Source organism: Phyllobates terribilis, unplaced genomic scaffold (assembly GCF_046119375.1).
Source record: "Phyllobates terribilis strain yellow unplaced genomic scaffold, ASM4611937v1 Scaffold_2__4_contigs__length_985480577, whole genome shotgun sequence".
Lineage (NCBI taxonomy): Eukaryota > Metazoa > Chordata > Amphibia > Anura > Dendrobatidae > Phyllobates > Phyllobates terribilis.
Genome location: NW_027362762.1, coordinates 781492875 through 781507402, shown reverse-complemented (window position 1 = coordinate 781507402; position 14528 = coordinate 781492875). Strand labels below are relative to the sequence as shown.

At 44.0% G+C, this 14528-nt stretch overlaps 1 protein-coding gene across 3 annotated transcripts in view; it reads left to right on the top strand.

Annotated features, from left to right (window-relative positions):
- Window positions 1-8289, top strand: part of LOC141228954 (interleukin-5 receptor subunit alpha-like) — a 231413-nt gene extending 223124 nt beyond the window's left edge. For all 3 annotated transcript variants that reach the window (XM_073667367.1, XM_073667368.1, XM_073667369.1), the window contains one exon: window positions 2765-8289. In XM_073667367.1, the coding sequence (XP_073523468.1) occupies window positions 2765-2860 (96 nt within the window). In that variant the 3' untranslated portion in view covers window positions 2861-8289. The remainder of the gene's footprint in view (window positions 1-2764) is intronic.
- The last annotated feature ends 6239 nt before the right edge of the window (window positions 8290-14528 follow it).

The window sequence follows — 14528 nt, the reverse complement described above, 5'->3', positions numbered from 1 at the left end:
AGGCCAAAAGGATCAATTATGGAAGGGACAGCTCAGGACAAACGGAAAGTGAATATCAATATGTGCTGTGCAATGGACTGTGGAGAAGGAAAAGTATGAACCCAATACTGCCTGCTCCACTATATTGAATTTGGACATTTAAGTAAAGTACTTTTTTTATAAAACAGAGTGGAGGTCACTTAATGTGTGGGCGGCGGCTCCTGAAGTGAAAGAACCGAAGACAGCAGAGATCTGCGTCCAAAACACGAGTGTTAAGCACCACACGCACAGCACAGGAGAATTGGGCCATTTGTCTTTGTCAGGGAGCCAGGGTGTGGGAACACAGCAGCAGTTCCTCACCACCACTACCAGCCTGAACCCCTCACACTTACACAGTATGATGAATTTCACAGCCCCCACACATGGTATGATAGTTCTCACTGGCCCTCTATACACACTATGATCCTTCACAGCCCTCACACACAGCCCCTACACAATATGATGGTTCTCAGAGCCCCCCTATGGGATCACTCAAAGAGCCGTGTGTATACAATGGAATCTCCCTTGCACCCCCCTATATACAGTATGATTCCCACACAACCCTCTATGTCCAATATGAGCCCCTCTATACAGTATGAACCCTCTCACACAGCCCCCTTATATCTAGTATGAGGCCACACACAGCCCCCCTTCATAAGGTATGAGCCCACATGCTGCCCAACTGTATGCAGTGTGAGCCCACACAAGGCTGCCCTTATATACAAAGAAAAAAGTTTTTCTAGCTCACCAATGTGAAAGGGGCCCTCCGGCAGTGCAAGGATTCAGCTGTGTTGAAAGCAGGACAAAGCAATAGAAGTGAGTATCCACCAACAGGTCCGGGAAAGCGTGATTAAAAACAACATTTTTTTATTATGAATTACTGGAGTAACTGGATACAGTCCCTGGGGACAGTCCAAATTTTTTTTTCTTTTTTCATAATAAAAAAATTTTGTTTTTAATCACGCTCTCCCAGACCTGTTGCTGGATACACACCTTTATTGCCTTTATAAACAGTATGAGCCTGCACACAGCCCCCTATATAAAATATGAAAACAATTCCCCTTATGTATAATATGAGCCCACACACAGACACCTATATACAGTATGAGCCCACACACAGCCTCCCTATATACAGTATGAGCCCACACAAAGCTGCCCCTATATACAGTATGAGCAAACACAACGCTGCCCCTACATACAGTATGATCATATACAACGCTGCCCCTATATACAATATGAGCCCACACACACTCACACATATAAAAAAAAAGTTAGACCACTTGCTCCCGTTCTCCCGATGCTGTGGTCCGGTTTTTGCTGTGTACACTGAGGGTCCACACATAAGAAAGGATGTAGTGACGTAATCGCGTCTACTATACGCGTCTACACACTCACGTTGAATGATGCAAGGAGGAGCCAGGGACTCCATTATCCACCATTATATTCATCACTACCTGCATCCTGAGAATGCAGATAGCTGTGAAATCAGGACGCTGGATGGAGGGCAGCTGTGACCCATGGGCCACTGTTTTCAGCCCTTCGGCTGTTTTAGTCCACCAGGAAGCATCAGCCAGAGAGTTAGAATGTGACACTTTAACCAGGCCTGCTTGGATGCCATTTTGAAGGCAAAGAGTGGTCACACCAAATACTGACTGGATTTAGGTTTCTCTTTTGTTCATTCACTTTTTATTTTGTTCATTGCTAAAAAAAAATTAACTAGCAACACTATTTTTGAAAGCTTTCTTACCTTGCAACTCTTTTCACACTTACCTAAAACTTTTGCACCGTACTGTGTTTTGGCAAATACCTATCTGAAGATGAATAAACACATGGTAAATATTTTTAGGAGAGGAAAACTCCTTTAAATACTTGCATAACTGTTTTATTAATAAATGGCTGGTGCTGTGGCTTTTTCAATTAAGTCAAGTGTCAGTAGGTATTCCCAATGAGTTGTGGATGAGGTTGGGTGGGTGCTAGAACGGGCTAAATGTGAGGAGTAAACGTAGGGTATTAGGAGATTAATTGGACAAATTCTAAACTTCCTTATTATGTAAACTGATGATGAAAAAAATAATGAACCAGAACGATTTTATCGCATGATGTCCTGTGTAAAATAAATAATGCCGTAGTCAGCTCACTGTTGACAGAGAATTTTGAACTCCGACACTCAGATCCCACAGAGCAATTGGTCATGGTATCAGAAACATTGAGGAGAAAATCCTGCATCACAAAATTTCTGTGCAATGATTATTTGGTGAAGCAACAGAGAGTCATAATTCCCTCTTGGATAGCTCTTCATTTCAGGGCTTAAACCCCAATATGCTATAGCACTTTAATAGATCCACTGTAACGGTGTCATAGCCCTATATTAAATCTATACCCTTTGTACTTTGTTCTTGTCCTGTTATGGAGGTAAGACTCTGTTCACATGTGCATCATGGTTTGTGTAATGAAAGCCAACATAATTTTTTTTTACAAGTGTATACTACCTACTTTATCACTGAACATGGTGTAAACCAAGTCTTAAAAGATCTTATACAGTAGAGTTTAACCTGTACATGCTGTATGTATAGGGAGATCTGTGTCCATAAAAACATTTATTGAAACCATACATACAGTATAGGTCCTTTAAAATTGTTATACGCACTTCAATAGTTTTATCAACTGATTGGAACAATTGGTATCATATTGTATATTGCGCATATTAGTTCTGCACATGTAACCAAACGGTCTTCTTTGGTTTTAGGTGCAAAAAGAGTCTGACATGGAAATCAAATTCATGGAAAAAGATGAAGGAGAATTTATATGCACAGATGTGATTGAAATGCCAGAAAATCTTTAAACCTTGAATAGAAATTAAGAAATGTGTGAGAGATTTGAGAAGGACTTCTAATAAACTGGAATTTTGCCTTAAAAAGTTAGTTTTTAAGGTATAGAAATTTCTGGGAAGTTTAAATAAATAGAACAGTATAGGCACCATTTCAGTTTTTCTCAAAAAACTCTGGCCTTTTAAGAAAGGTAGACTGGAGTCCGCTGAAGTAAGGCTCTCCACAGGCAGCAGAGAAGTCTCACTATTTTTGGAGCTTTGTGAGACTTCCCGCTTCTGAGATGAGGGATACAACTGTTAGGGGGCACCGTGAGTATGGAGCATGTGAAAAGAGGGTAGATTTGTGCTGTCTGACGTCATGCTTGATATAGATTTATACACAGAGTAAATTCAAGTAAATGCTGCCACCTGATGTATTTCATTAATTTCAAGGAAGAAGGATCAGGCATTTTGAAATAAAGCTTCCCATTCCTTTGATCTCCATGGAAATAGGTGTCTTGTACTGGCCTACTCCACTCTGTTCATACCAAATATATATCTAGATTGCACATGAACGGGAAGGGGAGCGTTATCCAGAGAGATAGCTTTCAATCAAATGATCAGTCATCCATAAGTTATCTGATGTGTACAACCACCTTAAGATAGACTCCTGTGTATTATGGAGCAGCAGGAGGAGGAAGAAGCTGGAAGCAGCAGCAACAGTGGTAAACCCTGCCACAGCTTCTGAGTGTCGTGTAGCTGCTGCAGGTTTTTTGTGTATATAGTAAGATACTCATATTAACCCTTTACAATCACCTATTTCCTCTTTAAGAAGATTCATATTTTGCAAGCAGCATTGTCTTCTAACAAATGGGCGACATAATACACAGGGACTTCTTATTTCATGATTGACAGGTAACAAAATTCTGTATTTCATAAAGTTCAGGTACCTGGCTGGAGATGGGAAACATTTTCAACTAATTTTTGAGAAATTTATGAAATATTTGAATTAAAAAGTAGGTTTTTTTTGTGCTGGGAGTGTCACACTGTAAATCTTGTTAGCCAAGGGGGTAGCATTTTTTTGTCTTTTGTTTTTATAAAATTTATGAAATGCAACAAGACACTTTCTCCAAGATAAGAAGCAAAATGTTTCACAATTCATTTATTAAAACTGTTCAACATTTAAAGTGACCTTGATAGTCATAGTAACCAGACAAGACCTATAATTACTGAAACTGCTGTAAAACAATAAAAAATTATTGCACTGTGATTGGTTGTTAAGAACAATCCCAAAAGGCTTTTTACTGCAGAATCCATGGGAAGAATAAACATGATATTAAATATAAAATCTTAAGATCTGTTGTGTATTAATTAACCCACGTTGTTTTTTCGTACAGTGTAAATAGCAAATAAAAACACACTTACTTGCATTACTCCAGAATTGTGGTGGAATCTTTACGGACCTCAACACAGAATTTGGATGTAAATCTTGGATCAGAATCCTCAATTTGTGTATATGGCTTCATTCATCATATACACTATAAAACAATATTATGAATCATACTTTTGGCTTTTGAGTGTTATAATGCTATTTTAAAGCGAACATGTTTGCAGCAGCGTACGAAGAAATCATGGAGCCCCAAGAAGAAGTCCTAATTTTGAACCCCCCCCCTTCCCTTTCATAAAAAAATTGACGGAATAGGCAAGGACACGGGGCGTAGGCAGTCACAGAAGGGTATATCACACAACTTTTATACGGGACATGTGACAGTGAGAGGGACATGTAGTGCAGTTACAATGTAATTTTCCTCCTACTGAAGCCACTTAGTGTTCTCACACAATATATTACCCTTCTTCATTGCCTCATAAAGTTTGATGACAACAAAAAATCCCCCCAAGCACTGTATGATACCCCATAGTGAATTCGTCCAAAGTACCCTCCACACACACAGTATGATGTCTGTTGATCCTGTAATTTCTACAATTCCAGTACTTTTCCATCTTGGTGTTACAACTTCAATGCTGAGGCGTGTAATGTTGAGACTTTAGGATGCAGCCCACTTTATTGCGGCAATAATTTTGGAATACTTCTACTAATTAAAGGAAACCTATCACCAGAAAAAGACGCTATTAACCTGCAGATAACAGGTTAATCTGCAGGTTAATAGCCTTTCTAACATACCCACAAAACATGAACTTTATTCCCCCTGCAGCGTCCAGGTTTCAGTCACAAGGGGGGCGCTGGTGCTTGTTCAGTCATTCACTCTGAATATACAGAGTCGTAGCTGTAACCGTGCCCCCTGGCACTCTGCATTGGGGCCAGCTGTCAGTCATGGCCGGGGTGTGGTTACAGCGGTGGCTTTGTATACTCAGAGCTGGTGACTGAACCAGCACCAAGGCCACCCCAAAACCGGGACGCTGCGGGGGAAAATAAAGTTCATTTTCTCCTCGCAGTGTTCGGCTAACGTTAGTAAAGCTATTAACCTGCAGATTAACCCCATATCTGCAAGTTAATAGTATTTTTTCTTGTGGCAGGTTCCCTTTAACCCCTTTCTGACGTGTAGCGTAATAGTACGTCCCACATCATATCCCCCTGCTTGGTGCGGGTTCCGGTGCTGAGCCTGCACCTTTCCGGGCACATGTCAGCTGATCTATACAGCTGACATGTGCTTGCATCAGCCGCAGGTGGAATCACGATTCACCCGCGGCTGTTAAATAGTTAAATGCCGCTGTCAATCTCTGACAGCGGCATTTAACTCGCACTTCCAGGAAGAGTGTCATAGACCCTGCCTATTGGCGACCCTGTCACATGATCAGTTCGCCGATTGGTCGGCATGACAATCCGGGGTCTGCAGGAGACCCCTGTGGTTGTCACAGCCAGATTGCTATGATCGCCACCCAGCGGTCGGCATTCATAGCAAGTGAGCAAATCTGCTACACACAGGAGATCTGATCATCGCCTGTGTGTAGCAGAGGCAATCAGACAATTGCAGCTTCACGTCTCCCATGGAGACTATTGAAGCATGCAAAAAGTTTAAAAAAATGTTTTTAAAAATATAAAAAATATATAAAAGTTTAAATCACCCACCTTTCGCCCCATTCAAAATAAAACAGTAAAAAAGAAACCGACACACATATTTGGTATCGCCACGTTCAGAATCGCCCAATCTATCAATATAAAAAAAGAATTAATCCGATCGGTAAACGGTGTAACGAGAAAAAAAATTTAAACACCAGAATTACGTTTTTTTGGTCGCCGCAACATTTCAATGTATTGCAATAACAGGCGATCAAAACATTGTATCTACCCCAAAATGGTATCAATAAAAACATCAGCTCGGCGCACAAAAAATAAGCCCCAACAAGCACCAGATCACGAAAAATGGAGACGCTGCAGGTCTCGGAAAATTACGCCATTTTATTTTCTTAGCAATCTTTGGATTTTTTTTTCACCACTTAAATAAAAAATAACCTATACATGTTTGGTGTCTACGAACTCGTAATGAACTGGAGAATAATAATGGCAGGTCAGTTTTAGCATTTCGTTAACGTGGTAAAAAAAAAAAAACCTGGAATTTCACTTTTTTTGCAATTTCACCGCACTTGGATTTTTTTTTACCATTTTCCAGTACAAGATATGGTAAAACCAGTGATGTCTTTCAAAAGTACAACTTTTACCGCAAAAAATAAGCCCTGACTTGGCTATATTGACTGAAAAATAAAAAAGTTATGGCTCTGGGAAAAAGGGGAGCAAAAAACGAAAATGCAAAAATGGAAAATGCTCCGGTCATGAAGGAGTTAAAGTGAGTCTGTGATTATTATTTTTTCCATGTATTTTGCATTAATAGAAAAAATTTAGATCAATATGTTATGAGTTTAAAAAGAAATCCCCAAAAGGTGAAAAAGTTTGCAATTTGCAACGTTTAGGTGCCGATTCATCCCACAGTGTGTGTAAGAAGTCAGTTTGCAATGTTGTAAAAGTTGTGCCCAACTCGTTTTTACACCAGCTCTGACCGCTTTTTGAAAAGTGTACGAAACTTTGCCTGACGATACCTGGTTGAATGTGACCCAACAATTTCAACATCATTTACACCACAAAGATGGCATAAATTACAACATAAATTTACTGCAGTTCAAAACTGGAGTACAATTCTGATGCTAGTGCATGGCAGCTGAAAGATGCAGCAAATTTATTGATGCAATTTGATTAAAAAGTTGTATAATTCTTCATTGTATAATGAGTAACCTTTATTTACTAAATACTCCTTTAATGGGTATTTTATAGTTGGTCCTAGTGCTCCTGTATCATGCAGGGTGAACCATAAACCATTTTCTTCCGAATGGAAATCTTTCCAGATCACTGAACATTTAATTCCCCTATAGGATGGAAACTTATTTCAGGTCATATGCTTAAACATTTTTGGTAAATATATCCAAAGTTTATCATTTCTATAATAAAATTGCGTGAAACTGTTTGAGTAACACTACAAGCCAGAAATGCTGTACATTTTTCACTACTGGTAACCAAACAATTTGTCCTGGATATATTTGACCTAACAAATGCCCCTTTATTATATTTGTCTCTCTGTGCTATTTTTATAACCATGAAATTATGTCATGAAATTCCCAGACTTACATTGCTATTTCATAAGACTGTAAATGTGAAACTTATGCTTTATAAATACATTTTACTAATTATTTTGTAGCGGGAATGTCTAAATATATTTATTTTAAGCAGTATGACTTGTAAAACTTGTGTATTGGATTGCAGAACTGCAAAAAGTCCCTGAGAATTATTTTAAAATGTTGCTGCTTGACATCTATGAATCCAAATTGTGGAAAGCAAAGCCTGATTTAGAAACCCATACGTAGACCCATTAGTAAAGTTTTAAAGAATTCTCTTAAGGACATAATCAATAGAAAAAATATAACTAACACCGATAGGCTCTAGTATCCGTTCTACGAGAAAGTAAACAGAAAGGCAAATGCTGAAGAGAAGTATCAATTTTAAACAACCCATATTCATATAACAGTTGTGACAGAGTCACAGGTATGATTTTTGAGGGGAGGTATGTGTCACACAGGTTGCTAGCCTGTGTGAACTGAAACCAATAAACTTTCTGCCAGCATATTATATCCTGGAGGGTTAACTCACTTAAAGGGTGTGGTTTTAGGAGAATGACCTAGAGATGGGAGGGATGCCATTCCCCATACCTCCACCTCAGAGTGTGGCTGAGCAATGTTTAAATATTCAGTCCTGATTTTTTTTTCTCTGTGTTGTGTTTGGAAAGGCAAGGTCTCCAAACTGGACAGGCATAGCTCAGGACGGAGCTGAAGGCTGGATATAACCTGTGTGGGCGAACTGCACACACATATATGGACTGTGCTACAGTTTATCTTTTGTTTTGCTGTTTTGCCAAGTAAGGCTGTGTTTATTATGCTGTTAATAAAGCCTGCAAAGAAAACCCGGGTTCCTGAGTCTACTTCCGGAAGTGGCTGAGCGAGTCGTCCTACCACACAGTATATAGTGTCACAGAAAAGTGAACCTTATCTTAAAAGGGTTATCTGGTCCAAATCGATAAGTCTGCCGTCACTCTTTGTGACTGTAGACCTATGAATCTGTGGCACCCCTGTGGGTTCAGTCGTCACAGAGGTACTGCACCTCACTCAGAGGTGTGGTGCCTTCCTTCACTCAGGTAAGGAGGGAGAACTGCACGGAACCCCAAACACCTACATCCAACACTACACTACCCCAGGCAAGCAGGAGGGGCAAGACGTAATGTAGTTTTCTGCTGAGCCCTGACCCTGGCTGGGGTGGGGGGAACCCAAAGTTAGGGGGGAACCAGTAGTGGGTGTGGGTGGATATAGAAGAAGTTCATGGGAGCACTCATACAGTAAAGATATAAAATTGGGAAGCCATCTTGGGGTGGCAGTCTAGTAGTTGGTGAACAGCTTGGGAGCAGAGTCTCTCTAGGAGCTCTGCTCCATTTCAGGGGCCCAGGACTGAGGTCCAGGAGGGGAGCAGGGAGTAGGCTCCGATCTACAGAAGGGATCCTAGGGGGTACGGCGAGTGCAGGCGGCACTCATACACCCTGAACGTGCCAGGTGTCAGGAGGATCTAGGCCGCAAGAATGGGACCGGCCCCTGGCCGAGTCGTACAGCTTCAAGCCTCGGCTGGAAAAACCAGAGGCTTCTGACTTCTATAGCAGAAGCCAAACTCTCACTTCAATCCAAAGTAAGGTCGAGCAGGTCTGAGCAACTCCGACGGACAGGGGGGACCCCGCAGCACCCGAATAGGATTCACAGTGAGAAGCGCAGGGCAGGAGGGAGTAAAGACCCAGCGTGAAGTCGGTCTAGGAAGGTACATATGAAAGTGGGGTTCTGCCAGGTACACCCGAGCTGCCTGAGAATGGACTGAGCCCCACCCGGTGAACGCAGTGCTACGTGGGAGGCTTGCACCAGTACTGTGCACCTGAGGAACTTGAACAGAACTGTGAGTAAACTCAGATGACTGCACTGAACTGCCTCCGCTCCTTCATTTCGCCGGTGCCTTTTCCCTCCCTGCATTACAACGCCCAGTGCACCTCCTCCATTTATCTACACTGCCCTGAGGCCTGCCCTATCATCTGCCTCAGAGGACTCCCGCAGCGCTGGTGATCCTCACCAGACACCACAGGTGGCGTCCCCTATAAATATCCCCTTTTTGCACTGACCACCCTGGGTCACGGACGAGGCCAGCCACCGTGATATTCCCCCAAAAGCAGCCATAAGGCCGGCTGCCGAGTACCCCATGGCCCTGGGGGCGAGTCAAATCCCCTCAGCACAGGCACTGTCCACTGCAGGGATTCGTCGGTTTCTGAGCCGGGACCGGAAGGTATGTATGAGTTATACATACTCCTGGCCAGAATGCGTCTAGTACACTTGTATGGAGTGAGGGTGCACCCCGTCGAGTGATGCGAAATTCAAGTGGGTGTGGCCAACTAGAGGGCACGGCCTCGCTCCATACAAGTGTATGGAAGCGAGGCCGCGCCCACTAGCCAGGAGTATGTATAACTCATACAAACCCTCAGGTCTTGGCTCAGATACTGAAAAATCCCCTCAGAGCACTGTGCGTGCACTGTGGGGATTCATAAGTCTGCAGTCACACAGAGTGACTGCAGACTTATCGATTTGGACCGGACAACCCCTTTAAGGTATCTATCAGTAAGATCAATTTCCCCTCATGATGCGGGTGTTTGAAATGTAAGTACATTGACACCCTTATATATATGTTTGCTTTCTATTTGTTGCTGTATTCTCAAGAAATTACTATTTTAACTCATATGCAAATGAGGTGTTAAGTGTTCTGGACGCGACAAAGTACTTTCCCTGCCGAACCCCAGTCTCAATAGTTTGATTGATAGCTTACACTCTATATTGCTCCTCTTGCCTGTTACATTTAATCAAAATGTTGTCATAATGTGAGAATTAGTATTGTCAATTAACTAGTGTAACTACAGGCAAAAGGGGTAATATTTTATTTTGTGGTAAGTAGTGATGAGTGAGCCTTAAAATGCTCGGGTGCTCGTTGTTCAGGTCGAGCAAATTGGAATGCTCGGGTGCTCGACCCGAGCAATGAGCCCAATGTAAGTCTATGGGAAGCTCAAGCATTTTTCCGGCGACATCCCCCGGCGGTCTGCAGAGGGCCTAAAAATTGCCCAAATTGATGGGAACAGTGCGTAGAGGGCCTCATGAAAAAATGTTCCCATTATTAGGAAGTGGGTCTCCCATAGTGTTTGCCTATGCAGTGAATGCAAAAGCTGCCAAAAATTTGGAGGAACTCCAATGCCCCTTAGAAGAGACATAGAGGTCAGAGAGCCTCCTAAAAACAATGTTCCCATTATTAGGAAGTGGGTTTCCCATAGTGTTTCCCTATGCAGTGAATGCAAAAGCTGCCAAAAATTTGGAGGCACTCCATTGCTCCTAGGAAGAGACGTAGAGGGCCTCATGAAAAAAATGTTCCCATTATTAGGAAGTGTGTGTCCCATAGTGTTTGCCTATGCAGTGAATGCAAAAGCTGCCAAAAAATTGGAGGAACTCCAATGCCCCTTGCAAGAGTCATAGAGGTCAGAGAGCCTCATAAAAACAATGTTCCCATTATTAGTAAGTGGGTCTCCCATAGTGTTTGCCTATGCAGTGAATGCAAAAGCTGCCAAAAATTTAGAGGAACTCTAATGCCCCTTGCAAGACACGTAGAGGAGGTGATATGGTAGATATGGTGGTGAATTATATGGTGATGGAGGATGAGGAAAAGGAGGAGGACAAGAGCAAATAGACAAAATCAGGAAGCGTATACCCATGTGTAGGTGTGAAGAGGTGCATGGGAATAGACCTCCCAAAAAAAGACACTGGATTTGAGTTTATGCTATGCTGCTATCATTCGGTGGTGTTGAGAAGTCTGGCCCAATCCAGCCCTTGTTCATTTTTATAAGAGTCAGCCTATCAGCATTTTCAGTTGACAAGCGGATGCGCTTATCAGTTATAATTCCACCAGCTGCACTAAAAACCCGCTCTGATAAAACGCTAGCGGCAGGGCAGACCAGGACCTCGAAGGCGTAGAGAGCCAGTTCATGCCACGTGTCCAGCTTGGATACCCAATAATTATAAGGCACAGAAGGATCACGGAGGACGTTGATATGGTCAGCAAGGTACTCCCCCACCATCTTCCCAAACTTTGCACTCCTTGTGAGAGTACCCCACGCCTCAGGGCCTGTGCGATGGGAGGGTCTGAGAAAACTCTCCCAGAACTTTGACAGTGTTCCCCTGCCTCTGCTGGATCGGAGTTGTGTCTCTCTTGCCTGTACTCCTTGGTTGTCTAACGAAGTGTGCCCTCTGCCGCCAGTGTTTTCAGATGGGAATTTTTTTAATAATTCCGCAACAAGGGCCTTCTGGTACTGCCCCATTTTAGTAGACCTGTCCACCTCAGGAATAAGAGATAGAAAGTTCTCCTTGTAACGTGGGTCTAGAAGTGTCACCAGCCAGTAATGTCGGTCACGCAAAATTTGGAGAACGCGAGGGTCCCAGGAAAGGCAGCATAACATAAACTCAGCCATGCGTGCCAGACTGCTAACAAGCAAGCCTATCCTGTCCTCACCAAGAGGATGACTGACCACGCTCTCCTCCTCCTCCTCCCTGTTCTCAGGCTATCCACGCTGAACAGATGGGCAGGTAGTACCGTCTATAGCGCATGAAACTAGCTCCTCCTCCTACTCTTCCTCATTGTCACCCAATCCACATTGGGATGAGATGAGACTGGTCTGTGTGTAATCATCCTGTATGGTTCCTTGCTGCATCTCATTGTGCTACGTCTGCAATTCATCCTCTTTGATTGTGAGAAGAGAGCATTTCAGAAGACAGAGAAGCGGGATGGTGATGCTAATTATGGCGTCATCGCCGCTCACCATCTTGGTGGAGTCCTCAAAGTTTTGAAGAATGGTACATATGTCTGACATCCATGTCCACTCCTGAGGTCTTATGTGTGGAGTCTGAACTGAATACCGACGGCCTTGTTGATTCTGGTACTCAACAACTGCCCTCTTCTGCTCAAAAATCCTTCCCAACATCTGCAGTGTAGAGTTCCAACACGTGGGGACATCACACACTAGTCTGTGAGCCGGAAGCTGCAAATGCTGCTGAAGCACGGCAATGGCGGCGGAAGCTGTAGCTGACTTTCTAAAATGGGCACACAGGCGGTGTACTTTAACAAGCAGATCCGGCAGCTCCGGGTAGGATTTGAAAAACCGCTGAACCACGAGGTTAAGCACATGGGCCAAGCATGGTACATGTGTGAGCTCGCCTCGCTTCAGAGCCGCCACCAGGTTCCAGCCATTGTCACAGACGACCATGCCTGGCTGTAGGTTCAGCGGTATGAGCCACAGATCTGTCTGCTCTTTCAGAGCTGTCCACAACTCTTCAGCATTGTGCGGATTTTCAGCTAAGCATATTAGCTTCAGTACAGCCTGTTGCCGCTTGGCCGGGGCAGTGCTGCAGTGCTTCCAGCTTGTGACTGATGTGGTCATTTCGGAGATGGAGGCTGAAGAGGAGGAGGAGGCTGAGGAGGATGAGGTACAGGAGCTGCAGATCGTGGGGGCAACCCTGATTGACCTAGGGCAGGCTATCCTTGGAGTCGGGAGGACGTGTTCCATCCCAAGGTCCGATTGGGTCCCGGCTTCCACTATGTTAACCCAGTGTGCCGTCAGCGAGATGTACCGTCCCTGCCCACAAGCACATGTTCACGTGTCCGTGGTTAGGTGGACTTTACCAGTAACTGCGTTGTTGAGAGCACGGCTAATGTTTTGGGACACGTGCTTGTGTAATGCGGGGATGGCACACCGGGAGAAATAGTGGCAGCTGGGGACCGAGTACCGAGGGACGGCCGCCGACATCAGGTTGCGGAATGCTTCCGTCTCCACGAGCCTAAAAGGCAACATTTTGAGCGCAAGCAGTCGTGAAATGTGAGAATTTAGTAGTGTGGCCTGTGGGGCGTTGGCTGCATAATTGTGCTTGCGTTCCAAGCACTGGGGTATGGACAACTCAACACTGCACTGGGACAAGGACATGGACGTGCTTCCTGATGCTGCTACTTGAGAGTGTGCAACGACAGGTGCAGGGCAGGAGGTGTCTTCGCTAGTGTTGAGCCACCCCCGTAGTGTTCGAGTTCGGTTCGGTTCGTCGAACACCCGTGTGTTCGCCGAACTGTTCGTCGAACTGTTCGTCGAACACCTTCGAACACCGTTAAAACCAATGGCAGGCAAACAAAAACACATAGAAACACATAGAAAACACCTTCAAAGGTGTCCAAAAGCTGACAAACTGCTCAGAAGACATAATTAACACATGGAAAAGTGACAAGTACATATAGTCATGCGAAAATAAAAGAGGTGGAGGAGTAAAAGGAGGGGGAGACACAGATATAGGCATGTCATGCCCTTCTAAAATCCAAAAAGTGAGAAGCCGACACGGCCAGTCCGCTCCTGCCCGTGCCACCTCCGTGTCGCCGGGTTTGTGCCAGAGCCGCGGTGAACCCTGACGGCCAGCCCCCCTCTCCCAATACTGGTGCCTGTCCGCTGGTGGGTCGAGCGAGCCCCCCTGTGGTGGAGGCAGCTCTAAGCTTTTTAATTTAAATTGTCTCTCTAATTTGAATGAATACACTTTAAATCCATTTACAAGGATCTATTGGAGGGCAAGTCTCATGCCAGCAGCCGCGGTAATTCCAGCTCCAGTAGCGTCCACTAAAGCTGCTGCAGTTAAAAAGCTTTTATAAGGATCGAGCTCGGCTGTCCACCGCAAGGCATCCTACTGCCAGTCCCAGCCCCTATGCCTTGGGGTGCCTCCTGATGCTCTTCACTAAGTATCCCATGGTCCCGAAGCATTTCCTTTGAAAAAATTAAGTGTCTAAACTACAGGTGGTGCAGCTTGCTTAACAGCCGGGATAATCCGCTCACTAGCAGACACTGCTACTAGGCACAAAGTATTTCCTGGGCTAGATGCAGTTAAAAATTTGTAATTAGATACTCTCGTTGGATGCTGAGAAAGCATTCCATAGAGTCTCCTGGCACGCCATATATGATTCTCTTAAAAAGCTTGGGGTAGGGGTCTAGGGGACCCTTTTATAGCCAAAATCACGGCCCTGTATCGCAATACGTCACCTAGGCTGAAGATAAAT